Source organism: Prinia subflava, chromosome 2 (assembly GCF_021018805.1).
Source record: "Prinia subflava isolate CZ2003 ecotype Zambia chromosome 2, Cam_Psub_1.2, whole genome shotgun sequence".
In the NCBI taxonomy this organism is placed as follows: Eukaryota; Metazoa; Chordata; class Aves; order Passeriformes; family Cisticolidae; genus Prinia; species Prinia subflava.
In genome coordinates this window covers 49,165,724-49,193,513 of record NC_086248.1, presented here as the reverse complement: position 1 = coordinate 49,193,513, position 27,790 = coordinate 49,165,724, and the positions used below count along the sequence as shown (strand labels likewise).

Genomic DNA, 27,790 nt, shown 5'->3' with positions numbered 1-27,790 from the left:
TTCTGTGTTTCTAATCTAATTTATTTTTTAATCCATACATAGGACAACCTAACAACTCTGAGGATCTTGGTGTTCAAAGTGACTTCCACCTTCCTGGTACCCTAGAAAACCAGCATTTTACAAACCTGAAAAAGAGCAGAAATTAGGAGCAAGCTTATTTCAGGTTTGGCGTCAGCAGCTCACTGCCAGCAGAGGTGTGGCAGAGGTTTCCAAATGTACATGCACAACTCTTGTGCAGAAAGCTGCTGTCTCTTGTGCCTGCAGGTCTCCTCAGTCTTCCTCACATGCTGCCATAGCTTGTGTGCAATGAAAACAGCTGCAACCATTGTTCCCATCTCTGTACATGCCTTGTGAAGGCAAAACACCCTGCAAGCAGTCTCAACCACAGTAACAATCACAGGTCTTGCTTCTACTGCAAGAAAAATGGATTAATTTGACCTGGTCACAATAAAACCACAGGATAAATTGGGTAAACACAATCTCAGTGCATCAGGATTTAAATGCCATTAGCAGTAAAATGAGGGAGAGCAGGAAGCAATAAAACTCAGCAGTATTAAACTCATATTGCACAACTGTTGTGGTATTAATGATCTCATTTTGCACACAGACAATGTGTGTAATGCAGCTGAGCTGGTGTCAGTATAATAAGTGTTATCTCTTTACTCCCATTCCTATGCACTTTTAAATTCATACTGGAGATGATGCATAAATTGAAATTTAATTTTCTTTTCTCTTTCAATTGAAAAGAAAGACATCCCCCAAAAACTCATCTTCCAGCATTGCTGTCACCTCCCACACATTTCACATACTCTAAAGATTCAATATGAATAAAAACACACACAAAGTCAATTTTTAATTTATTTTGAAAAAAGAAAAGAAAGCTTCTTTATGAAGTTAGGCTTCTTCATTTGGAGAACTTGAAAGCCTTACTAGCAAGAGCTGCAGCTGCAGTATGAGAGGCTGCTACTGGGAGGGAACCTGTTGCATGTAGAGGAACTTCCTCCTGTGTCTTTAGCTGCATGAGGGGATCCTGCAGGCCTCCAAGGAAAGAAGCTGGTCCTCAACATCTTGTCTTGTCAAGTAGGTTTGAGTCATGTGAGAGCAGAAGGGACACGGAGGACCAGTGGAGGCTTTCTGCCCACACAGCAAAAGTGGGGTTTTGCAGAGGTGGGGAAAAGGTGGTTTTGGGGAAGGGAGCTGTGGCTGGGACACGAGGCACTGCCATGAAGGGCTCCTTGCTGATGCATTGCCAGGGGCTGCCCTCACCTCTGCCTTCCCCCTGAGGTATAACAGGCAGGCCCTGCCCAGCTCCCTCCTGGGCACAAGCAAGTCAGAGCACTAAGTCAACACAACATTCAGAGGAATTGCTCTGAGCTGGAGGAGGCTGCAGAGCAGAGATTGTTGTAGGCAGGCAGCTAAATAAAATGTGGTCATAAGCAGCTACACAGAGATAATTGCAAGGCAGTGATCATCATCAGACCTGCTGTTTTATGCCTCCTGAATATTCTTGCACAGAGAGGCTCATCAGACTGAGCAGGGCTTCAGTAATGAAGCCAAGGGCTCAGAAATGATCTTGCCATTGCTGGACATTGCCAGTCCTGCAAGTCCAGTGCCACCACCCCTGGTGTTGAAGCAATGGGATGGGCAGTGAGCTAAGCCCAACCCAGAGCTGACAGAGGGTTTGGCAGGGAGCTCCTGAGACAGACTGCATGGGCTCTTGGTTGCCGCATGAAAAAGATTAAAGATGTTTTGATCAGTTAAAACTACTTTAAAATATATAAGCCACTCGTAAAATTTGCAAGTTGAGTCTGTAAAAATCCAAGCTTCTGCTCTAAGAGATAGAGAGGACCAAGAGCTGCTTCTGTTGGAATGAGACTGCCAGGGCCTTCTCCAGGGCAGCTTCCCAGACCCTGATATATGTTCTCCAACCCTCAAGTATGTAACCTGACACTGTCTAAGGCAAAACACTTGGACTCATTTCTGAAACCTTCCTGAGTTTTCTTTTACACCTTAAAGCTGCCAGTTCAGAGTACTGAATTACAGCAGTCCAGCTCTGCAAGGGACTTTGCAGGGATGAAGCACTGGAAAAGGACCATGAAAAACTGAAAGCCAGGATGAACTAGGTAATCTCCAGCCACCTTACTCCCAAGCAAAATTTTCCTGCTATTCTGTAATTCTCATCATCATCTTACTCTTTTCTTTCAGTCACTGTACCAGCACAGCACTTAATTCTGTGTAAGACATTGTTTTCATAATGCAAATATCTTCTTCTAGGGTTCCAATTCCAACAGCATGACTCCTCTGTCATGCTAAAAAAAGGAGATTTTATTTGGATGTCAACTTTAAATATTGCAAATTGCAGAATGACTCATTATATCAGTTTAGCAAAAACATGCTTGCACTGCCAGATTTAGAGAGACAGCCCCTTGGAAATTTCATTTTCAGACACCTTTGTCCTTGCAAAAACATACTAGGCATCCTACCAACAAAGTGGCAACTTTTTCAGAATTATAGATTATAAAGCCTAATGGGAAGCTTTTAACTTTGATAGCTGACTCAGAAATTTTCCATTAAAATTGTAACAAACACCTGCAGCCAAGTAGTAAGACAAATGTTTTAGTTCAGTTTGTAGCTACTGGGCTTCTAATGTTCACAGAATCATTGAGGTTGGAAAAGATGTCTTAGATCAAGTTCAGCTTTTGACATAGCACCACCTAGGTGTGGTCAACTAGGCCACAGCATTAAGGGCTACATTCAATCATTTCTTGAACATCTCCAGGGATTGTGACTCCATCACCTCCCTGGGCAGCCCATTCCAATGCTTAACCACCATTTCTGTGAGGAAATTTCTTCTCATGTCCAGTCTGAATCTCCACTGGCACAACTTGAGGCTATGCCCTCTTGTCTTACCACAATTACCTGGGAGACCAACCTCCACCTAGCTACAACCTCCTTTCAGGCAGGGAGCAATAAGGTGTCCCTGGAACCTCCTTTTCTCCAGACTAATCAACCCCAGCTCCCTCAGCTGCTTTTTACAGGACTTGTGCTCCACACCCTTCACCAGCTCTGTTCCCTTCTCCGGACTCACTCTAGCACCTCAATGTCTCTCTTGCAGTGAGGGGCCCACAACTGTATGCAGGGTTTGAAGTGTTGAGTACAGAGTGACAATCACTACCCTGATCTTACTGGTCAGACTTTTTAATACAAGCCAGGAAGCCTTCTTGGCCGCCTGTGCACCCTGCTGGCTCATGTTTAGCTGGCTGTCAACACACCCCCACTATACAATGACATAGTATAGTTCACCACGATGAACTGTATTACAAAACCATTTACAAGCCACGTTTTGTTCAATTAAACATTCCCCCAAATCTGTGTTTTCTATATAATCCATCCATTAGAGTCTCCTGATATGTGTGGGCTTTTGGGGGGAACAAGGTAGTATTTTTGCAGGTCAGGGAGATGTGCAAAAAACTGAGAACTGACTGCTCACAGTTGGAGAAAATACGCTATATTAAAGCAGTAAGGCTTGTCAGGGAGATGAAAGAGCCCTGGCTTGTGTGTATTCAGCCAGTTACATAGTACAGCAAAAACCTCTAGGCAAACAGTTTCATTAAACATTAATTTGTGAAGCACTTCAAAGTTTAGGCTGAGGCGTACTTCTGTATAATACATGATATTATTTATCATCTAAAAAAGTTGTTTTGGATGCAATTAGGGAATAATCCTACAGCTCTCAGCAGTGATTCAATGAAATTCAAGGAGGTCTCACATCATTTAACACAGAAAAACATACAGCAGAGGAAGGGCTTACAAGTCTCTCTCCCTTTTAATTTGGCAGATCTCAGGAAAAAAATAGTTGTGGGCTTTAAAGCATGGCATTTGATTCATTTGCTTGAACATTTCAAGCTTATCAAAGTAGCTTAGCTCAAAGAAGACAGTAGGAGTTGTTTACACTCATCCATGGTGTGCTGAAAAATGGACAAATAGTAACCTTCACAGCAACACTGGTTAGAACGTTTTGCATAGGATGGACGATAACTCAGCCTTATTCTCCAGTCCCTTCCTCATCCCTGGGCTGAAGCTGCTGTTGGTGCATTAAGTGCCTGGGGAGCAGCAAAGAGAACATCTTTCCAAGAGGCAGATGACTGAGGGTGGGCTGTGCCCTCAGAGCAGATGACAGCATGGAAGCCAGCACGAAATACAGCACCTGTCCCTGTGCCCCCAATGCTCCTCCTGCACAAGCACTGTCTGGGCAGCACAGTCCCGCTGGCAATGCAGGACTGCAAGTCAACCTGCAAGGCAGCTGGTACCTCGGGATCAGCAAAGACCAAAACCCTCGGCACCTACCCTCTGATGTTACAGGTATACCTATCTCTCACTACCAGTGAATAAGCATGAACAATAGTGAAACATTATTTCAGGAGTAAAGACAAAAAGATGTCTTAAATATATGAGACTATTCAGGGCAGTTATAATTTCACATAAAAGCCGAGATCATGAAATACACAGGAATCAAACCAGCAAGTTATATTTTCTTGTCATTTTTGTGAAGTACTTTAGGAAGCACTTACAGATGTGCCAAAGTGTAAGAGCATATTCTCTTCTATAAAGAAAGACTTTTACCTTCTACTTGCTTACCAGTCTTCAACTCAGTGCAGCAAGCCATGCTGTACACTTGCTTAGTGCATGTTCATACAAGAAGTCCTGAAAAGCACTACAATTCCAAGAACTGCTTTGTAGGCCTATTTTCTGTAACAGCTGGATTATTGTCCATGTCGCCAAATTCCCTGCTGTAAAGCAATTATTTCAGAATCTCATCTAGCTCCTTTACCAGATCAACTACCAGGCACAACTGGAAAAGAAGAGGAAATATATAGAAATGTGAATAGTATGTTAATGAGTAGCAGTTACTGTGAAGGGGAGCTCTCACACCAGTGCAAGTGAAAAGCTTTTGCACCATACAGAAAGTTCCAACATTCTTTGGTACTGAAATGACAAATTCACTGCAGCAAGCCTCCATTGCTATTAAAAACCAGCTGAGGTAGCAGAGCCCAGCAGCATCACCCCTGACACTGCTCTACAGCCAGCTCCAGCTGATGTTGGAAGGCATCTCTGGACATGGTCTAGTCCTGCACTAATCCCCGTGCACACATACCAGTTTTGAAGGAGACTCCACAGCCTTTAGGGGCAACCTGCTCCACTGTCTGACCACCCTCATAGGAAAAGGTTTTTCTGGTATTTCAACATTTCCCTGTACTTCAGTTTATGCCCATTGCCTCTCAGCCTGCCGCTAAGCACCACCACAAAGAGCCTGGCTGGGTTTACTCCCCCTTCCATCACGCATTTGTGTGTTGTAAGGTCCTTCCCCCGCCTTCTCCAGGTTGAGCAGTTCCAGCTCTCAGCCTCTCCTTGTACAACAGATGCTCCACTTCCTAATCGTCACAGCCTTTTGGGGGACTAGGTTCACCAAATCTGTGTCTCTCTTGTACCAAGGAAGCCCAGCTCCGAACGCAGCACTCCAGATGTCTCACCAGATCTGAGAGGAAAGGATCACCTCCCCTCATGTGCCAGCAGCGCTGCTCCTACCACAGCCCTTTGGGAGACTGCTGCCCTGTGGTGTAGGCTTGGCACAATGATTCCCAGGGCATTTTCAAAACTCATCTGAACACAAGCTTGCCCTTTCCTGCTCAGCATCCAGGCATCACTCAGATTGCAGAGGCTTCTTCCACACCACACCCTCACTTCACCCTGTTTCACAACAGGGCTGGCAGGAGGCCCAGCACAGCTCACGGCCCAGGACTGACTCAGCAGCAGGGAGAGGAACCAAGCTTTGTAGTAGCCAGGAACAAGTTTAGCAAGTTCCCAGGACTATCAAAGAAATACTTTTACAGTAAATGCTTTACTGTGAAAGCTTTCATAAAAGCATCTAAGAAGTTGGAAGTGGCAGATTAAAAACTTGCCCAGTTCTTACACTCCAGAAAGCAATTAAAGAACAGCACAAAAGAAGACAACATCTTAAGTTCTGTATTTCCCCAGAGCGATGTAGTAACATGAATCAGGCTACAGCGCCCCAGCCAAACTTCCAGAAGTATTCATGTATCACCATAGCCTGTAGAAAGATTATAGACTTTTATTGATTTATTGTTTTACAGATTTGACTTTCAATAATAAAGTTCAATAAATCGATTCCCCAATCATAAAAACTCATTTTACACGTTATGTACAGGTACCCAAACATGTCACAGCGATAGCACAGACCTTCACACAGAACAAGCTGGAGAGAGGCGCTAAGGGCAAGGACGTACATTCAGAGATCAGGTCGTGGATATGCACAGTGCTTTTGGCACACCTCACTGAAGATTGCCCACACAGGGACAGTAAAATAATCCCAACTAAGTGATAACATGGATTAGTTCAACTACATTAATTCCAGGAGGAGCACTTAATTCACAATTAAACTAGCCATCAGAAGAGATTTAAGTTATATCAAATGCAGCTGAACTAATCATTTTAGTTTTATTAAGCAACCCTCTATAGACAAATTCCAGGCCTTGAGATCTGTCTCCAATATTAAACACATCTTTTTAGCTGAGATATGCAGAAGTTTGAGGACTGAGGGAACTCAGGTATGAGAAGTATTCTTTGGCAGTTTAATACAAATATAAAAAATACATTAATTTTTGAGGGCTAAACTAAGCTTTTCCCATTACTGCCAGCACCAGAACTGCTTTAGTGATACAGTAACACACATCGGAACATGAACACAATCTTGCATTTTAATGAAACAAAACTCATGTTGCAGATGAACATCAATACTCCAGATACCCTTCAACAGGCTACCTACTCCCCACAAAGAAGTTGAACTTAACACTCAGTGAGAAAACTTGTCCATGTCAATGACAGAGCCCAGGAAACATTGCACAACTGTTCACCTTCTCTGCAATACAGGACCTGGCACACACAAGAGACCAGTCTACCAAGTGTATTCCAAGTATTCCAGTTCCTATGGAAAGTTATTGCATGTCAAAACCCTTAGTTAATTTACTGAATATCTTGCTCTTTTCTGAGATAAAGTAGACCACAGGTCTCTTTTCTCTAACTGCAATCTAACCTTAGTATGATGAAAAACCACAGCTTAGAGTTTATGCAATCTGCTTTATAACTTTACATCAAGCAACAACAAGTTAAAATACACCACTTCACAATGAGGCAAACATTCATTTAAAATCTGGCAATTCCCTTCTAAAAACAGTTGTTTTCCCTTCTAGTGACATGGCTATCCCAAAGAAGATAAAGCCAGACTCAGTTTGAAGAGTGGGGGGGGAGGGGGAAAACAGGAAACACTTCCAGAATGAAGCATTCAACAGTTCTGCAGCCTGCAGGGCAGAAGGCTGCAGTATTAACATTTATCTCCAGTAATACAGATCTAAAGATATTGCTTTATCCAAATGCAGCCATAAGCTTGCAATTTTAAACTGCTTCCAACAACAGCAATGTCACTCAAACAGGCCATTCCATGATGAAGACTATTTAGCCAGTATCTCTTAGTTATCTCATGCTGGAACACTGTAGGGCAGCTTCACTTCATCTTCCTTCTGTGTCCGCTTCAGACTCCCATTCAAACTTCTAATGCTCAGTTCAGAACTGATCAAAATAGGCTTACGCAGACTCCCTTGCTGGGCACACAAGTACAAGCAGCAAACCACGTTTAGCCATGGAAGTTGACTAACCCCATTTTCTTTCAGCAAATGATGCCAGAGCCTTATCCTGCTTGTTACCTTGAGTGAGCATGTTATGGGAACAACAGGTACACAAACAATACATAGTACTGTTTATGCTTATTCCCAATGGAAAACTGACCTGATGCTGAGATGTTGCATTCATCCAGGGCCATAGGAATACTTTCATTTCACCACTTAAAAAAAAAAAAAAAAAAGCTGGATAGTGCAACACACACTACCTAATCCACTTACCATAGAAGCTTCCATCACTTTTTATGGAATCTTCTCAGTATTTCTAGAACTTGACACCTACAGCTGGCTTAGTCATCCCAGCCAAGCTGCAGTCTCTATTTTCAGTTAACAAAACCAGCTTCTCTGGAATTCACATATTACACAGTACATATATCTGAAGGTAAACCATTAGCTCTGAAATGCCTGACCATGAAGAATTAAGAAACAAAGACTGGAGCTCTTGGTTTTAAGGACCTTCAGAGCATGGAACTCCTATTTACACTGTCCTGTAGCATTTACAGCATTTAATTCTTGCACGTTCATTTTGACACTTCAATGTCAAAGTGAGGGCAATTCAGCTTTGTTTTTAGTAACTTTTTCAAAGAGGAAATCTGTGAATTCCCCTCCCCATAGATTCTCACGCATTCACACAGACTCTCTAGAAAGGTAAGACACTTTATTGAATTTTTTTGATAAATTAAGAAAGGACTATGAACCAGAGTTATGGGTGGCAGGTGCTTGTAAACAGACATCAATTTCTTCCCACAGAAAGCCTGACTCCATGCACTCAGCCCGAAGTCACTTTCCCCAGCGTTGCTCACAGGCTGCATAGTGATGGAGGGCAGAGAAAAAGTCTTCATAGCTGATGTTTAGGTGGGAAGGCAACGAACTGAGAAAGCAAGTTAGAAACATTAAAATAAGCTTTTATAAACACCACACTATTCATACAGCCACTTAGGAATATCACTAAAAACAAGCTACTCTCTGAGCAACCTTGTGAAGTTGTTCTCAACATGGTTATCATCACTCAACTCTAACAACTAAACCAGTCACCCTCTAAACCAAAGCTTCCCATTAGAGCACACAGGGCCCTTCAAATCAGTAAAAAGCTGGAGCAGCACAGGTGTGCCCACACATTTCAGTGAGCTATAAATGTGCTCAGATTTAAGAAGTTCAGCAAATCTAGACAGTTCAGTTACAACTAAAATTGAAAAGTAATCCATAATTATTATTATGGATAAAAATCCATAATAATCCATCTTCTTGTATTATCCCATTTTCCTTGTATCTTTAGTTTCCCTGCCAGAAACCAGTAAGCCACAGAAAACCAACACTAATGTAAGGAACACTGTCAAATGGAACTGGACCACAGACTAGGTGGTGGCAAAGTTGTTCCTTAAACCTGAGGCATGAAGCCTGCTGTTGCCTAGTCAGGGCTAAAAAAACAATGAATGTTTGACAGGTTTCATTTAATAATTTTAGAATATCTTCAAATCAATCTCCAGACACTTGTTTAGCTGATCTCTCCTCTTTTGGCCAGTTCCATAAGTTACATCATAAAGACCTGTTTAGGTAGATATTTTTCATCCCAGTGTGTTTTACAGCATTTATAAGCAACTCACATGATTTCTGTCAGTCTGATGTGCCACGGAAGGAATCCTAATGTGCTGTCCACAGGACCAAACTTCAAGACTAAATCAGGATCAGGAAATCCATTTGTACCTGTAATAATAAGTTACATTAGGTTTTACTAAAGTCATCAGAAGATTTGTTTTAGTTCTAAACCCTAAGCCATCTGCTTTTTCACTAAATGCCTTTTTTAAAATGAAGGTCCCAAGGACAAGTTAACAATTAAAAGCCCAAGAGGACAGACTGGTCTTGCAACACCTGAGTGACCAACTGAGCAGAAGCTTAGGCAGCCACTGCAGGCCCAGCTGGACTGTTATTTTTATGTCAGGTAGTTTTCAAAGACTTTCTATGGAAGGAACAGGAACAGTTACATTGTTTTGAGTAACAGCAAACCCTAACAATGCTGATTCACCTGACTTGTTCTAGTTTTGTCTTGGCAAACTTGATTTTAGTAGCAAAGAACGTGCTGTACCCTGACTCTACCTACTATAGTCCTTATTTAACTATGTGAAGCTGTAGTCAAGTAGAGTAAAAGGACTATTAACATAAAAAAAAAAAAAAAAAAAAAAGCACTTAAGGAAGTTTCACTGAAGAACACCTTGGTACTACAGACCATCAAGAAAGACAACAGCCTTGTTAGATGACTTGTCTCTTTCTCAGCATGAGACTAGGCCAACATACTATAAAATTTCAAAACAACTGTTGCAGCTGGCATCTTTCTGGTTAGATGAGTGAGGAAGAACAGAGCAGTGTGTCTTTTTCTCTTACTTTGTGGACAACTTGATCCATTCTAGGGCAGAGTTAGATAATACTGATGAATTCCACTAGGTGCCCACTCTTACTACCCATACCTTAAAATCCCCGCCACTCCTTTCCCTCATGAGAGCACCCTACTCATCTTCTGAGGTTGAAGACAATTGGTGACCAAGCCCCACTGCCTCTGTCTCCTGTCCACATACCTCTGCAGTGCCTAAGCTACTCCAGGCTAAAATTGACAGACAGGAAATAGGCTTAGAATGAGCAGTCTGAGTCCAGCTTTCCCTGCTAATTCTAGCAAGTTGATTAGATCAACATGTGAAAACCAGCAGAGCACCTCAAGGGGACCCAAGAAGCTAAACTGTTCCTCTTGCACCTACCTAGCTCATCTGAAAAGCATTCCAGTAGTCACAATCCTATTTTGCTATAATGCTGCAACTGGTCATGAATATTGCAGGTAATTTCTTGTCACTCCTTTCACTATCCACCAATTTTGCAGGTTAAGTGCAAGAGTGCTCACACTGGGTAATGACTACCTTTAGCAGATAAAATTTAATACAGCCTACTTGATCCAAACTTCCAATGGTATTTCTCAATTCTTTACTTGTTTGCTTAAATAAAAAAAAACCCCACTACACAAAAGCAGTCAAGAGCCTTATACAATTCAGATTAGTTGTAGAGGAACTTAACTTCAGGAATAACAGAAAAGGAAACTAGGGTCAGATTTTGCTCCACCCAGGTTTCGAGACTGAAGCTGGAGATTTTTAAAAAAGCTCACATCCTCTCTCCCCACTGAATTGGGGATGAGACCTTTTACTAGAGATAAAGAAGCTATTTTCCCAAGCATGTGCATTTCTAAGGAAGGATGAAGTTTTTAGACAGGAGCATCTTGTGCCACAGTCCAAATCTTATCTCAAAGTTAAGAAAAAAACTGCAAAGCAAAAGCCACTTATGTGTCCAGAAGCTAGCAGGTTAGTATGAAAGAGCTTTGCAGGAAAGCAGTGAATACTTAGAAGTGGGGGCTCTGGAGGAAGTGAACAGCTTTACTCATCAGCTGATTCAGTAGCTGAGTGCTCCTCAGCTGGTACAGCAGCAGGATCTTCAACACTGCAATGGCTTTTCAAACAGGACAAGACCTTCAGAGAGCCCAGTTAATGCTAACATTTCCTTCTGGTTCCTATCCAAAGGAAAATGGAAATGCACACTGTAGTATTACTATCAGGACAGCCTATTAAAAAACACAGTACTGTGCTTTCCACTCTGCATCCATTTCTCTACCAAAACGTAGCAGCATTACAGATAATTTACATGTGAAAGCTCCCTCAGAGCTGCTAGAGTTACAGCAGTCAAGTCTAGTACACACAAGATACAAGGATTTGGGAGCAGATTTCAAAAACAAAAGAGGCCAAAGACTTGCACACTGAAAGGATGGGAATCTGACAACCTCCCTTCTAGGTCAGGAGTTGTGCAAGGGGAACATGAAGAAATTTTAGAGCTGATAACTCTACCCTTCTCTTCTCCAAGTAGATTTTACCAGGCAACTTGAGTAGCCTTAATTGATAGTCATGTTCTTTGCTGGACGGCAGACACACAGCAAGCAGAGACAATATTAAAATGCAGTTGGCACCTGCTTTTCTCAAAACAAGCTAGTTAGCTGAGGCATTGCTCAGAAGAAAGTACTCTTACACTGCAGAAAACTCAAGCTGTAAGAATTAAGTGCATGACTGAATTAAGAACACGAAAAGCCACATGACAAGCTAGAATCATACCATTTTAGGACTAGGCTTCAATAACTGCACCCTAAACATGAACAAAAAGTTTGAAAACTACATTAACAGGTATTTAAATCAAAATGTAAAACCCCAGAGATTATACCATGAATGCAAACTCTAAAAATAGAACTACTCAAGTATTGCTTTTCAGAACATGCTCTCAAACCAATAATGCACAGATGCTTACTTTCAATACTGTTACATTAAAAATGCACACAAACTAAATTTGCCTACAAGTAAAACAAAGTTTCAAAAGCTGCTGCTAAATAAGTCATGAAAGAATACTTCACGTCCAACAATGTCCTAAACATTAGTAAAGAAAATTACTAAGTAGGACTAGTTACAGATATTACCCTTCATTATTAGCCACATACATGAAGCAGCCTGTTTCAAATTTCATTGTTTTGACAGATCTCTCTTTCTGTGCTCAGCTAGCATGCAATACTTGCAATACATGCAACACTAAATCCACTAATTTTAAGATTGGGCCTAATACTTTTAATATATCCAGACAGAAGATCCAACAAGTTTGAAAAGCTCCAATTAAGTATCACTGGCCAAAATACACACAATGGGTAACAACTGTCAAGGGTTCTCCATTAAATTAGTGACTGTTGTGAAGGAGTGCTTGTTAATTTCCTTTAATTGCCTTTGGAGTATAACAGAATAGATGTCCTAAGCTCCTCCTCACGTGCCTTATTAAATACATTTAACAGTTGCATTATAGAAGGATGTCGACAACAGGGATGGAATTCAGTTGCAAGTTAAGTGGTCACACTGCCACCGAAGTCCCTCAAAGAACAACTCAGCTGACCACACACAGGAAAAAGAAGAAATCACTCTCTAAAGTCCAATTAATGGGAACCACACTACAATAGGGTGCCTAAAGGCATCCAAGTTCAAATGGGCAATCTGAAACCTGAACCCTGCCAAGCTAATTACAGCTGCAATTAACATGCATGGATCACCTAGGCAAGATGAGCAACTCATTATAGCTCCACAGTACCTCTGGAAAAGTGGATGCTAATTCTAAACTTCTCCCAGGTGTAATATTAGGGCAGTCCTTCCCTTTTTCATATCTATTGCATGTAGGCACACATCTCAGTGCAGTCAGTAATCTGCATTAATTAGTAATGAAGATAACTAAGCTAGTGTGGGTTATACAGCAGCAAGAGAACAGTAAGTGCTCTATCACTTGTACTCAGGGTAGTAGTCAGGCAGCAGGAACAGTTTTAATCACTGTAACCAGATCTGGAAAAGACTCTGCCCATCCACGTTTGTAGTTTGCAACTTGCAGGAAGTTAACCTAAGTTAGAATTGCCTAGTTTTAGGTAATTCCAGCAGTACTTTTTTCAAAAAGCTCATTGCAGAACATACCACAGAGACTGCAAACTCTCAAAAGCCAAATCTCTGCAATTTAGCTTATTATTTCTGCCAAAGAATTTTTCTGCCTAAAAAAAACAGCTCAAAAGGCAATAAAGCAGTAAGAAATTTTTAACAGAAGCCTAAAAGCAATAACCATAACTTACTCCAACAGACTAAGCATCAAGAAGCATTCATTCCAAGCAATAAATATACTAGTAACCAAGTGGTTATGAATTGAGTACTCTTTCCCCTCCATATGATACTTACTACTTAATAAGTTGTCTAACATATTCACATCCAGGTCTGAATGTGTTCTTTGCTGCTGTGCTACCAACTGACAGAAGTTCCGAGCAGCTTTGACTATGTCTGCTTTTCCATCTTCCGGAGACAGCACCTTCAATGTAGATTGGCAATTTAAAACTGAAAGTACAAAACATAGTTTAAAAGCAACAGAAATACAATTGTTTTCCATGTGCTTTAGACAGTCACAGATACAGCTGAAAGTAACTTGTAGTTTAATTCATATATTACAACTAGACACAGATATACCTCATCTATCTCTTAGAAAAGCAGGTAAGAGTTTTCTGGATTTGATGTCTCCAACAAACTTATTTCTACCTTAGAAGAGGAAGGTTTTTTTAACAGCTAATGTGTACATTCAGGTGACATAATGATTAGGCTGGGGCCTCCCTCAATCTGATCACAGCATCTTGATGCAAGAGTTACACCAAGGATCTAAGATTGCTACACTGAAGCTTGGAACAAGATAATAGTCCAGAATTCATCTATTCATCTGTAACTATGTCTGTGACTTAAGAGGACATTACACAATACTAATTATCTTAATCCTACACTATTGAGAGGCCAAGAGTCTTCTCATACTACGTGACTTGCATCATTGTCAGCTCTGGGAAGGTACCTAAGAAGTAAACTTGCTAAGGAAGCTGAAGGCCACAGATGGTGCAGTACAGCTGGCTTGAAGTTAAGTGGGTTAAATACCAATGTGTCAACGCTTTAGGCTGATATCACACTTAGGATAGTAATAACCAGATACTTAAAAACAACATTTCTTAAAACTGCAGAACCTGACTTCAAAAGACCACATAGCACAGTCAAGATTCATAAGAACACCTAAAACCCCTCAGTTCATCTATCCAAAGCCTCCACAATGAAAAGAATTGTTCCTTAATATTGCTTGATTTGCAAATTTGCATCCAATGTCCTACATTAAGAAGTATTTAATAGTCTCCTGAAATATAATACATGCAGCTTTGTTTTTCAGAAGTGAAAATTTGCAGATAATAATAAACTGGATAGATGTCTGTTCAGTGGAAAACATGAAGCATCTGATCCGACTGTAAAGTCTTCTAAAAAAGAATGAAGAATTTAAAAAGAGAAAACACCTCTGCTTTTCACAGTTTCCAGCACAAAAGGTTCCTGAGATTTAAACACACTCTTTCCATCAGCAAGTCTGAGAAGTCTTTCACTAGTTTGTTTGGTGTGAACATAAATAACCCAATTTAGGTCATTGTAGCTATGTATGCTGGAGTTTAAGACCTTAATAGCCTGTCTACCCCATTTTCTGCTGGTTATTTCAACCTTCACAGGAAGAAAAAAAATAGCATGAAGCCTGGGTTCTTCCACATAAATGGTAGCATCTTAGGCTGAGTTTTTCATAAGATGAGCTCATGTTACAATATTATACTTGAAAATTGGCACAAAGGATTTTGGTATCCCGTCAGCTCTCAAAGGAGAGGCAAAACTTGCAAGCAGCATTTTAAACACAGCTAAATGTACCACAACGTGTGCAGTCTTTTTGTAAGTCTTTGAACTATGATGAACTTAAAACATAAGGGTTTTTTAGGGTTTTTTTTACAAGACCTACTTAAATATTATGTGTCATAGTTAGGAGAGCTGTATCAGCCCACCTCTTTAAGACTGATTCAAGTACATGACTGTGATTTATTATATTTTGAAATTGACTTCCAGCATTTGTCTTAGGCAGCAGATGAGTAAATGAGTACTTACAGCAGATACTACTGTATAAGGAACATCAAGGTGGAAACATGCTTCTGCTTTCCACATCTAACTATGTGCAAAAGCTATTATTACCAAATTTATTTTTTTAACTCGTGCCCTTTACCTTCTTGATGGCATTATATCTTGCCATGACAACCAGCAGCCTTGCTCTTTCCCTTTCTCCTTCCCACTTTGAGGTGTATGTTTGGAAAGATGGAAGCATACACATCATTGACTTGACATCAGTTCCCTTACACTTTAGTGCTTTTTCAACTCTCAGCAAAAGAATTCACTTCACTGAAACAATGGGAAGTGGAGGCACACTGATGCACTGAAGGCACAACTGTCAGGCTGAAGCAAAGATCAGACCACCTAGTAATGATTACTGCAGCAAGAAGAGACCAAAGCTTTGCTATTAAGAATAATATGCACAATGAAGTTTAATGCTAGCCCAAGAAGGTTGCATATTTTCTGATAATCAATTCTTAATGAAGAAAAAGGTCATTGTACATAGGAATGTGCTTAAGTAAAAGTAGATTTATGATTAATATACAGCTATTTATAGGCATACCAAGCCCCTCTTGTAGTCCATCTTACCTTCACCAGTTTTGTCGTGATTTGCAAATTCCACGGTGTACTTGGAACAATCTAGTCCCAAGAGTTCTTGCTGCTGTTTTAAAATTTCATCCATCAATCTGGAATTATTCCTCTTGAAAATACCTTTAAAAAAAAAAAGTTGCATGTCAGCCAACTCCTATAAAGGGTGTTACAAAATACATCTGACCCTAGGCAAGAAGAAGAAATTAGTCAGTACTGGTTCCAGACTGGAGTTCACGAGTGCGGGGAGGAATTCAAAGCAAATGCTACTGCACGTGACTAATTTGAGTGACCTTGCAAAGACAACTCGTGTCTTTGTTCTTCTTCCACCCGGCCTGATTTAAGCAGCAAGTTGTAACTGTGTAAGTGATAGCTTAAGACTTACTTCATTGTCCTTAGCATGCTAGAAATACAGAAAGCAATAATCAGCAAAGAATGACCAAGTCAGATTAACACCAAATTTCTTTAATGCCCATGCTACTTATGTTTGCTCCCACTTACTGCCACATCCCTAAGGCTGCAGGCTAAGTCACCACTAGATCAGCATTTCAGGACTCAGTAACTGTCCACTCTTAAGCCATCCAACAGCATGGATTTCCAAATAAGAGAATTCCACAAGCTGTTCAAGGAGTTCATGTAGTCCCCAAGGCCTTTTTATAATTACATATTTAAGGCAGACACATTTTGAATGCAGGAAATCACAAAAGCCTGCTTCAAACATACTCGGGTCCCTGTACTGAAATAAATTCCAGCTTTTGAGAAACAACTCAATTATTTCTAATTAAATGTCACAGTAAAAACTAAATGTTACAGCTTAAATATTTACAATCCAAAAACATGGCTAGGCATATTCAGTCAGGAACTGGATAATGCTTTTATCACATGGTACTCAGAGGTTTTTACTGAGCTTCATTCAGAAACCTTGTGTCTAACACTTTCGTTGACCAGTCTAAAAATGCCCACACACTCATCTTACAATGTAGACAGCACAAACGACAGAGTGATACATACAATTTTATGATCAGGCTTAGGATTCAGCACCACAACCTGACTATAGGATCTGGAACTGCTCCCACAGTTCCCACATTGGTCAAACAGTGTATAAGCACTGGATTAAGACCATAATACACTAGGAGTTGGTTTGCAATATGAAGTGATACAATGCATTTATTTAGTATGCTAGCCTTTAGGCCTGATGAATCAGAACTCTTCCACAGGTTTCATTAGAGGTTTTAATAGGTGGCAAAGTATCTGTTTTTCCTCCCATCCTAGATGCTTCCTGTAAAAATAAACTATTTCATTATAGAAGTGTTAGTGATGCTTATAATTGATTTCACGTGTTTACAGAAAAGCAAACTGTGAAACTAAAATTGTTTAAACAATTTAGTTTAAACTTAAACTAAATTGTTGCTCTTTGTGCTCCTGCATTCTAGTGTATACTTATATGTAACAGGAATCAAGAATGCTGCTTTAAATAATACTGTTTGCTACAACTCTGCTTGGCTCAGTCTGTTTCGTGCTGGGGTTAGCACAGATTGTCTTCCTTACTGCCAAGGTCAGCAGCAGTGTATCCACTGCAATTGCTAATCCTGCACCCTCTTCAAGGAAGATCTGTACAAGGCTGCATGTGCCTCACCTTTAAGAGCCACTTGACTTACATACTTTTAGATATGAAAAATAAAACTATGTTCAAAATCCAGACAAACATGTGACATCAAAATCAAATCCTTCCTTGTGAAGTCTTTGGACTATTTCTGCCAAAGACTGGAAAAACTAATTTAAGACTCCACACTCCAGTTCTAAAGTAAATTAAGACATTGAGGACAACAGGTAGAAGAACTGACCAAGGTGTTTGCTTCTCAGTAAAAAGAGACATCAGATAATGGAACTGGTCCAGCTCTGAAGCGAAGGCCCTTAACACACCACAGATACAGAAGATTTGCTAAATAAATGTGTTCTTAAGATTTATCTCAGTATCACCCTTCTATTCTGCTCATTTATCTCACCCACCCCCTCAGCTGTTCAAACTTGGGGGCTGCATGGCCCTTGGAGTAGCAGTTTAACAAACAGGAAGCTACTGCAGCTGTACCATGTAGTTGCAGAATGCCTTCCTTAGGAAGGCCTCTCCACACCTAAATTCCCACTGATCCATCAATCTTGACATATACATAAGAAGATCCTGAAGCACAGCAGAAGGCAGTAAAAATTCAAACTAACTCAGATTAAAAATCAACAGCATTTGGGAATACTCCTTCAACATTTGTCTCTCAGTCAGTGCACAAGAGACTTATGAATGCTCATCACTGCAAACACAGTCCTGCCAAATGCAATGTTCTCAGGCCAAATTAATATTCAACTTGAAGAATTTTACATGGTCATGACTCAGCTATATTCTCCTTTCCCTTACAGTATCTCAAAACCCCTTTTATCTACAAGGCTCATTTTTTTAAAACTTTGTAAATATACCCACGTTAGTTCTGGGAGATGCTGCTGCTTAATTTAAACATGACAAATACAGCAAACAAGTGCATGAGCAGGTCAACTCAGTAACAGAATTATGTGTTCCTAGGCAGTGAAACTTTACTCTTGGTTTAATGCTACCCTCCAATTTTGTTCACAGTCCTCCATGCACGTTAAAGCAAGTCCATAATGTTTTTTTAACATTATGAAAATTATGGTTTGACAAAGGTCTAATAAACTTTAGCAATACAACAGCTGTTTGCTGTTAAATGGAAAACCCTACTCATGTTTCTAACGTGAACACAAACATGAAATTGTCACTATTATCTGTCATCAGAAGATTTTCTGGTTTTGAAAAGCAGAAACATTTTTTCCATCAGAACTCTGGAACCTTTGCAAGATGGTGCAAATGTGTATATTCCTGCAAATGAAGTGTTCTAAGAATGACATGTACTCAAGCACTAAAATTCCCAAAGCAGAAAAGTATAAAACTCCTCTTTCTGGTTTCTTTCTTTTAACTACTGAGAACTTGTGAGCTGTTTTCAGGGATGCTACTTGTTTTTACAGCACAAGCTGCAAGCATGTTGTTGGTCATTTGTTGCTGTTAGAGCTGAGGCAAACCAGAAGTGTTTTAGCTTCCTGCTGTGGTCATCCATTACACAGGTCTTTTCCAAGGCATGCACCTTTTGCTCAGACTTACAGCAGCTACAAGCCATGCCCCTTTGCTTGCAACCATGGTGTTGCAATAGTTTAGGGTTAGATATTGACAAATGAAGTTTGTAATTAAGACGCTGCAAGTTCAGCAGGTGTAGATGTGACAAGAATCTTGAAGTAGAAGTGAAAAACTGGCACAGAGAAATACCAAGTGATGTCAACCATTTGTTTGTCTGACTAGACTACCACAGTGACCACCTGTTAATGCTGTAATGGTACCTCAAAGTTCAACACTCTTAGTTGTCCTGCTTTTTAAAGCAGCAGAATCTGATAAAACACAGAACAAGAGTTAGCTCTTCCTGGCAAGGGAACACCTTACACCAAAACAGAGTCTCGTACAGAACATATCTCCACAATATTTCAGTTATTTGCTTTCTCAACTTCTTTCCAGTGCTGACAAAAGTTGTTATCAGGTGTTAAAATTTTCAGAACATCAAATAATAAGCCACTTCAAAGAATGCACGTGCAAGAAACTGTTTCAACACATGAACAACTTTTGTCTACATCCTGTTGGATCACGCTGGTTGATAACAGAGCAAAGTGTGGCCATTACACTGAATATGGAAAGCTACAAATACCTCCTTTATTCCAAGAGTCTAGGAAAAAAAGTAAACCAAGTTTGAATGCAGCTGAAGTCACTAAAATTTCAGTCAGATTAAGGCCACTTAAGACAGCACTAACCAAACAATGAATTTGACTTAGTACTGAGAACTTCATAGGTGACCATTCCTCCTACATTTCTTCTTGGAGGGACATTCTGCACTAAGAGAACAGGGGCTCATCAGCAATTGAAAGAAAAGATAGCTCTTTCATATTTCCCACTCTTTTAAGGAGATTACCTTCTCCAGATTAGTGTTATCCCTTTTAATAAATGTGGTCTGAGAACTCCTCTCAACGAGACACCAAATGCAATTGTTAAATGTGAAATTTTACATGGGTGAAGACCCACAGCAGATGCTGTGTGATATTGGTGTCCCACAAGAGTCTCAGTGACATAAAACCACAACATATTTACCTTGCCCAGTGAAATGAACACACTGGACACCCAGAAGGTTTTATGGATTGATCAAATGAGCTAAACTACAGAGTAATTTAGAAGAGACTAGAAGCCTACTTTGGAGCTAATGAAATAGTTTCTTTTTCATACTCTATCCTTCCAAAGAGTTTTTAAAAGAAAAGTGGTCAGAAGCAAAGCAGTTCACTAGACAGCTAAACCCAGGATGACTAACTCCAAATTTTCAATACACTCAGACCTTGGGCTTTAAGAAACCTTCAGTGTGAAGTATCTATCTAGGAGTTCAAAGTACCCAAATAACAAGATTCAGCAAGCTCCCAAAAAGCACTCTAGACTTGTCCTAAACTATGTCAGGAAAGCTTCACAGAAGTAGCACTCAATCAAGCTCTTCCAATTAGCAAAAGAACTAACAAAAGAAAGTATATAGCACTAGTAAAAGGCTTCTGCGCCCCAGAAGGTATTTTAAGTGTTATTATATTATTGCATTATCAGTGCCTTCTGACTGTAACAAGGTTGCAGTATTTCCTCAGAGATAAGGTCTTGAAAAGCATGGCTGGATTTCTACCAAGTAATAGGATTGGCAATACCAAAGTCAGCAGAAATAAATACTTCATCAAAAGCCTGAAACTTTAGTTCACATTTTTTTTAATCCAGGTGCACACAGTAGCATTAAGTTTATTATGGCTTTGTCATGCCGCACATCGATGGAAATTGAGAGAAAGGGCTCCCACACACCAGGGGCACTAAAGCCAGGCCACCTTGGGCCTCCAAACATGCTGAGGCAACAGAGAAAGCCTCAGTTCTGAGCCCTGCACAGCTCCAGCCAAGTTGCCTTTCCAGTTACTGATGCAGCTGATATAACAGTGTCAGCTGGGATGCAACTACTTATTTTGATACTGAAGAATACATGAAGAACATTCTATTTAGCAATTTCATTATAAAGATAGAAATTCACTACTATAAACAAATAAACAGCTTGTCTAGAACTTCTATAAAGAACTTCATGCTTCCCTTTCCTCCTATAGAAGGGGCAATTCAGGACATATTTTGAATTTAATCCTTCTGCAGAAAACTGACACACTATTTCTTGCAGAGAAGGCAACCATGGAGGACCATGCTCGTAAACAAGGTTTCCTGTTGCAACCAAAGGAATCTCAGTACTACAGCTATGCAATGAAGGAAAAGAAACAAATTAATGTATACCTCACCACAGCTAAGACTGATCCAGAGCACTCGTAATTAGTTTTCCTTCTCCACCACAGCCACCACCAGTGAGGACTTTGACAGATCAATAGTTGGTACAATTGTATGAATACAAATCCTTACAGAAGCAGCTCAGCAGTCCAAAAGCACCACTCACCATCTGAGTGGATGTGAACAAGTGCACACCGTAATGAAGGGTCACTCTCTGCTACTGATACGAACAAGCTGTACCTGACTTTACTCACCTTCACTGTTATCAGAGTTAGTGCTGAGGGTTCCAGACTCCACCACCACTGAGTACCGGATTTAGCAACAGCTGCAACATCCTACTTAATGACAAGTCTATCTGGAAATGTGTATGCTCAATCAAGACGTCCTAAGGAGCTTAGCACCAAAAGCAAGGCAGCATATGTGCTATTACCAGCAGGAGCATACACTAGAGCTCTATGAATGACTGTTTGCTCGCTCTCTGAAGCTGAAGTCGGTCTAAAAAGCTCAGCTGTGCACAAAGCAGCTGTGGCTGCTCTCCTGGACAACCCACTGAACACATACATGACATGTAATGGCAGGCTACTCTCATCAACCCTGGAACTCTGGCAAAAGTCACAGATTTAAAACATTTTAGTTATTCTGCCTTCCTTGATTTTGCTCCAACAAACTGGAAATCAAGTTAAACAATTAAATAAGCATATTCTGGTATCAGAGGACCAACAGAAGAACAAGCTACTGAAAAATATGATACTGAAATCATGAGATAATAGCTATATTTTCAGATCTCAGAGGTGACAGCAAAACCTCAAAACATGTAACTTTAGAATGAAAAATTAAAATCCACATCTATCATACAACCTGCACTTAGAACAAAAACAACCAAACTAAACAAAAGAAAAAACTCCCAACACCAAAACAAAAAATAACATCTCACAACACAGAACAAAATTGAACAACTTACATATGTAACTTTAGAATGAATGAAACAATACATGGATATAGCAGCAAATAACCCAAGATCTTTTTTCTTCTGAACTGCTAGCAATAACAATTCTTCTGCAAGGTTATTTTAGCTCTTCAGAGGACAAAACCTTGTAGTTTCTGGCCATCACATTTAGTCTTCAAACAGTCAATCTTAGATCTGACTGAATTTCAACACATGCTGGAGAAGCAGTAGCAGGTTCTCAAAAAACAACATTTCAGACACTGCTACTGCTCTGGCTCCTTGCTGTGAGACAGGAGTTCAGCAGCAGTGGCTACCTAAGCATTGCCTGGTGCCTTTTCCCTCCTCATTGGTGCACAGTAAGCAAGATGACAACCAAGACAACCAAGAAACATGATTCTCAGCTTGATCTGTTCCTCAGTTCAGTTCTCACACGTGTAATTTGTGGAGCACAGTGCTGGAATTGAAAAAGGAACTAAGCACATACTCAACACATTAGGCAATACTGCCCATAGCTTATGTGCAGGTTGACACCAGTTAAAGATCCTGTACAATAAAAACACCTCTCTCCAAGCTATGAGAGAAACTCTCTGCCTTGGTACTGTTTGCTCTGCAGCATTTCACCTGATTGAATGCTTTCCAAGTTGGGAGTAAAAACTGTCAACATATAAATGACTTTTCAGAAGGTGCTGTTCTCTGTGTGCTTGCAATGTTTTGCAAACATCTTATATCATTCTTTGACTTCCAAACGAGGAAGCGTTCTCCCTCTGAAACACAACATAACCAAATTCCACAACAGCCCTGCACAGATGGCCAGTTTAAAAGTGACTGGTATTAAGCCCAGTTTCTCATAATGATCTTAAAGAATTTAGTGAAAGTAAAGTCTTCCAAGTCTTTTATCACATAGGAAGGATCAACCATGACACAGAACTATAAATAGTGATGGTTTAAAACAAAGCAAAAACAACTAAAGAAATCACAAATGCCTATGCCCAAGGAAAGGCCCACATACCTCCGATGCTTTTGCACACTTGATGACAATTTCACCTACTTATGTGGGAGGAACTGCTGGGCTTTCCTGAAAGAGCACTACAGGACAACTGTACCTCTAACCCAGCATAAATCTACACAATTCACCTAACCTTCCTAACACCTCTAAACAGCCAGTGGAAGTGGCTCAAAACAAGTTAAACCCTGGTCTCCCACTGTCCCACTCCTAACAGCAAGAGAAGAATGAAGTTTTTTGTCTGCAGAGGATAGAAGCAGGACAGTCCATGTGATGTTAGCCTTCTGAGCTGCCAGCTTAACCACTACAAGTTAGAGATCATCTCTTAACAGCTGGACAGAAAGCTTCACCTAAGAATATCCCGAATATGGCTGGTTCTAGCTCCCCACTAAGAAGGAAAGGTATGAGGAAGCCAGATTTGTTCCATGATTTCCTCACAGTATGTTAAACCCAAACTCTGATCTTATCTTTATGACAGTCAGTGACGTGGAATCAACATACCTGCAAGAGCCAGAGTTCAATAGTCTTACACCTGAGACCCAGTAATAAATAAAATCACCCAGCAGATATGAAAAAATTCTAGAGCTTCCAGAAGCACTAGCTCAGAGTTAACTCAAATACCAAGCAGCACCAAATGCAGCTCATGCAATTTAATTTCACAACGCAGACAGCACACAGAAGCACACATGCTTACGTTTAACTACTTGTCCATCCTGTTTCTTCACACAGGAGTACTTCAAAGTAGAAGGCTACTTTCATTCATCCACTTCTGGAGGTTCAGCCCTAGCTCATAAACAGCACTCATAAGAGCAGGTAGCCTAAAGCTCTTCCCTACTAGCAGTCCCTGCCCTGCACTTTCAAATGTAAGTAGTCCCTGTCAGCCCAAGGCTGTGCACAAGGCTCTAGAAAGCAGGCAGGACCGGGCTATCCCGACACAGGAGCTGGGCCAGAAGGGCAATTGGGCCATTTCCCAGGCTCCCCCGGGCACAGAAGCTCTGGAGCGGCAAAGCAGCTCCAGTGGACGGCAAAGGAGCAGAGAGGTTAGCACCGGACTGCGAAGACCCCAGAACAGGGCGGCCCTCTGGCTCCACGCCAGAAGGCGCTCCCAGGGCGGGCACCGCCCCGGACGCGGACTCGGGGCGCCCCGGCCGCCGCTCACCGTTATGGTCGTAGACGCTGACGTAGGAGATGCCCACGGCCATGCACCACACGACCAGGCTGGCCATGTCCGCGTAGCTCGGCTCCTCCTCGGTCACCACCAGCCCCACGTGCACCGGCAGCTTCCGCAGGGCGCGCCCGTCCGCGCGCCACCGCTGCCGTCCGCGCGCCGCCGCGCCGTGCGCGGGCCCCCGCCGCCGCCAGGCCGCGCGCGCCTCGCGGAACCCGAGCGCGCGGGCGGCGGGCGCCAGGAGCGCGCAGGAGGTGGCGGCGGCGGCGGCCGCGCGGCCGCGCAGGCACGCGAGCAGCGCGCGCTGCAGGCAGAGCAAGGCGCGCACCAGCGCGTGCAGCGCGCGCCACGCCAGACCGCCCGCCCCGCTCATGGGACCGACCGACAGGAGCGCGCGGGGCCCGCGGGGGAGCGGCGGGGGTGCCTCAGCCGCTGCGCGCCGCCCGCCTCGCCATCCCCTCACGGAGCCCGCGTCCCCCGCCCGGCAGCCGCCAGCGCCGCCATCTTCCCGCCGTCCCGCCTGATCTTTCACCTCTCAACCCGCCACACGCGAGCCGCCCGTTGGTCGCCGGGCGGGATGACGTCGCTTCCGCTCGCGGAGCGCGAATGACGTGGCCGCGGGGGAAGGGGAGGGCGGGGCCCGGGCAGGAGGCGGGGCTGGGAGCGGCTGGGGGCGGGCTCGACCCGCGGGGCGGGGCCGCGCCCCCTGGCGGCCGCTGCTGGCTAGGGCCCTGCGGTACCGGGGCGGGAGGGACGGCGCCGGGGCGGGAGCTATTCCCGGGGCTCTGCCCATCCTACCCGTCGCTTCAGGGACCCATCTGCAGACCCTTCCCCTGCCCATCCCAGCCTGGCTCTTCCTGGCCACCGCAGCGCCTCGTTCACGCTGGTGTATGAAGCAAGAGGTGGGGGAAGGAAGCATCTGAACGCCAGAGAAGAGCCGGGCCTCAGCATTACTGAAATGCGGTTTCGCCCTCAGAGCGCGCTGCGGACGCTCAGCGGCAGTGCCGCAGAAGGCGCTCGGGGGACGGGGGACAGCGCGGCCAAGGGCTGCACAGCCCCGCTTGCAGCCTTCCACAGAAACCGCGGCTGCCGGGCTTTGGGCTGCCTCGGCCCACGGGTCCGAAGATGGTGAAAGATGAAGTGAGACCTAATGCCAGCCCGATGCTATCAGACAGATCGGTGGGCAGAGGTGATATGAGCATGTGTAAAGCTCTCTGTTAAAACAATCTGCCAATATAAAATTGAATGAAGACTTTTGTATTGCAAAAATGTTTCTCTTGCTCAGAAAGAAACTACTTTCCTGGCTTCTTATGCAGAGCAGCATTAGCCAGCAAAAATAACACAGTCAAACTGCAAGGAGGGATTATGCTAGTTCACTAATATCTAAATCTTTAGCTACCAAAAATCTGTGTGACTGACCTTAGAATCATAGAACCATTAAGGCTGGAAAAGACCTCTAAGATCAACTCCCATTGTTAATCCACACTAAGTGCTAAAGTGCCAAATCCACATCTTTTGAACACGTCCAGGGTGATGATTCCACCACCTCCCTGGGAAATCTGTGCCAATGCTTGACAATACTTTCCATGAAGAAATTTCTCATCATAGCCAATTTAAACCTCCCCAAGTGCAGATTGAGGCCATCTCCTCTTGTCCCATCACTTGTTTCCTGAGACTGACCCCAGTCTTCCTACCACTTCCTTTCTGGGAGTTGTAGAGAATTATCAGTTCCCCTGGAGTCTCCTCCAGACTAAAGAGTTCCAGCTTCCTCAGCTGCTCCTCACAGGACCAACTCTCTAGGCCCTTCACCAGCTCTGTTTCCCTTCTCTGGATATGTTCCAGCACCTCAATGTCTTTCTTGTAGTGAGGGGCCCAAAACAGAGCACAGCGTTCACGGTGTGGCCTCAACATTGCCGAGTAGAGAGGGACAATCACTGCCCTGGTCCTTCTGGCCACACCATTGCTGATACAGGCCAAATGCTGTCAGCCTTCTTGGCCCCCTGGGCACACGCTGGCTGCTACCCAGCCAGCTGTTGACCAGCAACTCCAGGGCCTTTTCTGCTGGGCAGCTTTCCAGCCCCTCTGTCCCAGCCTGTAGCGCTGCAGGGGAGTGTTGTGACCCAAGGGCAGGGCATGCCAAATGGCCTTGTTCAATCTCGCACAGTTGGCCTCAGCCCACTGATCCAACCTGTACAGTCATCAGATAAGGGAATGTAAAGAAAAATGGGTTAGGTCTCTCTATTCCAATTGCATAGCTTAATGTGTTGGGGGGACCCAAGAAACATGCATGTCAATCACATTTGCATAGGAGACAGAACCAAAAAGCTGCACTCTGACACCAGACAAATCAGCCTCTGTGGAGACGAGTGATTACTCAGTTACTGAATGCCAACAGAAGATAAAAAATAATAGAAACTGTTTGCTTTGAAAAGTAGTTTGCTGATGTAATTACTCATCAGTTATCACCTGAGATCATGAACTGACTTAAGTGACTGTTTGTAATTCTCTGGTTTTAGTGGTCTCACTAATCCAGTTTTGTTTAGTTTTCAAGCACTTTGGAAAGTGCTTGATAAAATTTGTACATATATCAGAGTTAATGCATTAATTATATAGCATTTAGTCCTTTTTTGTGTGTATGTGCACAAAAGTCTGGAAAGGTCTGGCTAGTGAAGGGGGACATTTGCAGTGTGTACTTGCATACTAAGTATACCTAACTTAAAAGTATACACATGGTATCTTGAGCTATATTGTAGCAAATTAGCTATTCAGCTACCAAAATATACTCTTACAAAAGTTTCACCTCATTTCATCTTATCCTAATATTTGCCAGGATCTATTTCCTAAGAATCTCCCTTCTTTTATTTACAACAACAGAATCAGGTCAACTCGACCCCAGTGTTTTTATTCCTCACTATTAATTAACTTCAGAACTACTATTAAATCTCATTAACCAGGACACTGATTTTTTTTATTTCACTTGCTGTGATGAAGATGAGCCTTCTGTGTTTTGCCTGCTGCTCAGCTAATTTGGTCTAATGTCATTTGAAATAGTCTAAAATAAACAAAAAAGGGAACTGTTTCAGGAAAACTGAAATCAGTTTCTACAAAGCAAGAATTTCTGAACAATCCCAAGGAATTGCTCACATCAATGTAACTCCCCATGTCGATCTGCAGACCCATGAGTTGAAATGTGTTGAATGCCAGAGTCCCAGTAATAGTGTCTTGTGGTATTGCAGAATTTTATTTGTGGGGCTTTTATGCAACTATAAGAAATGTTCTACTATAAAAAGGTCCATACAGAGTTACAGACTGCTTTTCTAAGAGACAGTAATTGTATTCTTGCTTCCCTCAAACTACATAGTATTAATGGTATAGAAAAACAGTTATTTATTTTTTTACAATAGTCAGTTCACAATGAC

The 27,790-nt window shown here is 42.2% G+C and overlaps 1 protein-coding gene across 1 annotated transcript; it reads right to left on the bottom strand.

Moving 5' to 3' along the window:
* Positions 1–8,388: 8,388 nt before the first annotated feature.
* NUS1 (NUS1 dehydrodolichyl diphosphate synthase subunit) lies at positions 8,389–24,897 on the bottom strand. Its single transcript, XM_063389876.1, has 5 exons — positions 24,363–24,897; positions 15,872–15,994; positions 13,523–13,675; positions 9,356–9,455; positions 8,389–8,622 (listed from the first exon to the last, which is right to left on the bottom strand). Exons 1-5 carry the CDS (start codon positions 24,742–24,744, stop codon positions 8,532–8,534), a joined length of 849 nt encoding a protein of 282 aa, XP_063245946.1. The 5' UTR covers positions 24,745–24,897; the 3' UTR covers positions 8,389–8,531.
* Between the last annotated feature and the right edge of the window lie 2,893 nt (positions 24,898–27,790).

Bases quoted from the DNA above. Each gene is read 5' to 3' on its own strand.
- NUS1 (XM_063389876.1), bottom strand. From the start codon at position 24,744: ATGAGCGGGGCGGGCGGTCTGGCGTGGCGCGCGCTGCACGCGCTGGTG. The intron at 9,456-13,522 runs GTAAGTATCATA...TTATTATTACAG, and splicing joins GTTAGACAACTTATTAAGTA to GTACAAATGGATTTCCTGAT. The intron at 8,623-9,355 runs GTGAGTTGCTTA...TTGCTTTCTCAG, and splicing joins ATCAGACTGACAGAAATCAT to TTCGTTGCCTTCCCACCTAA.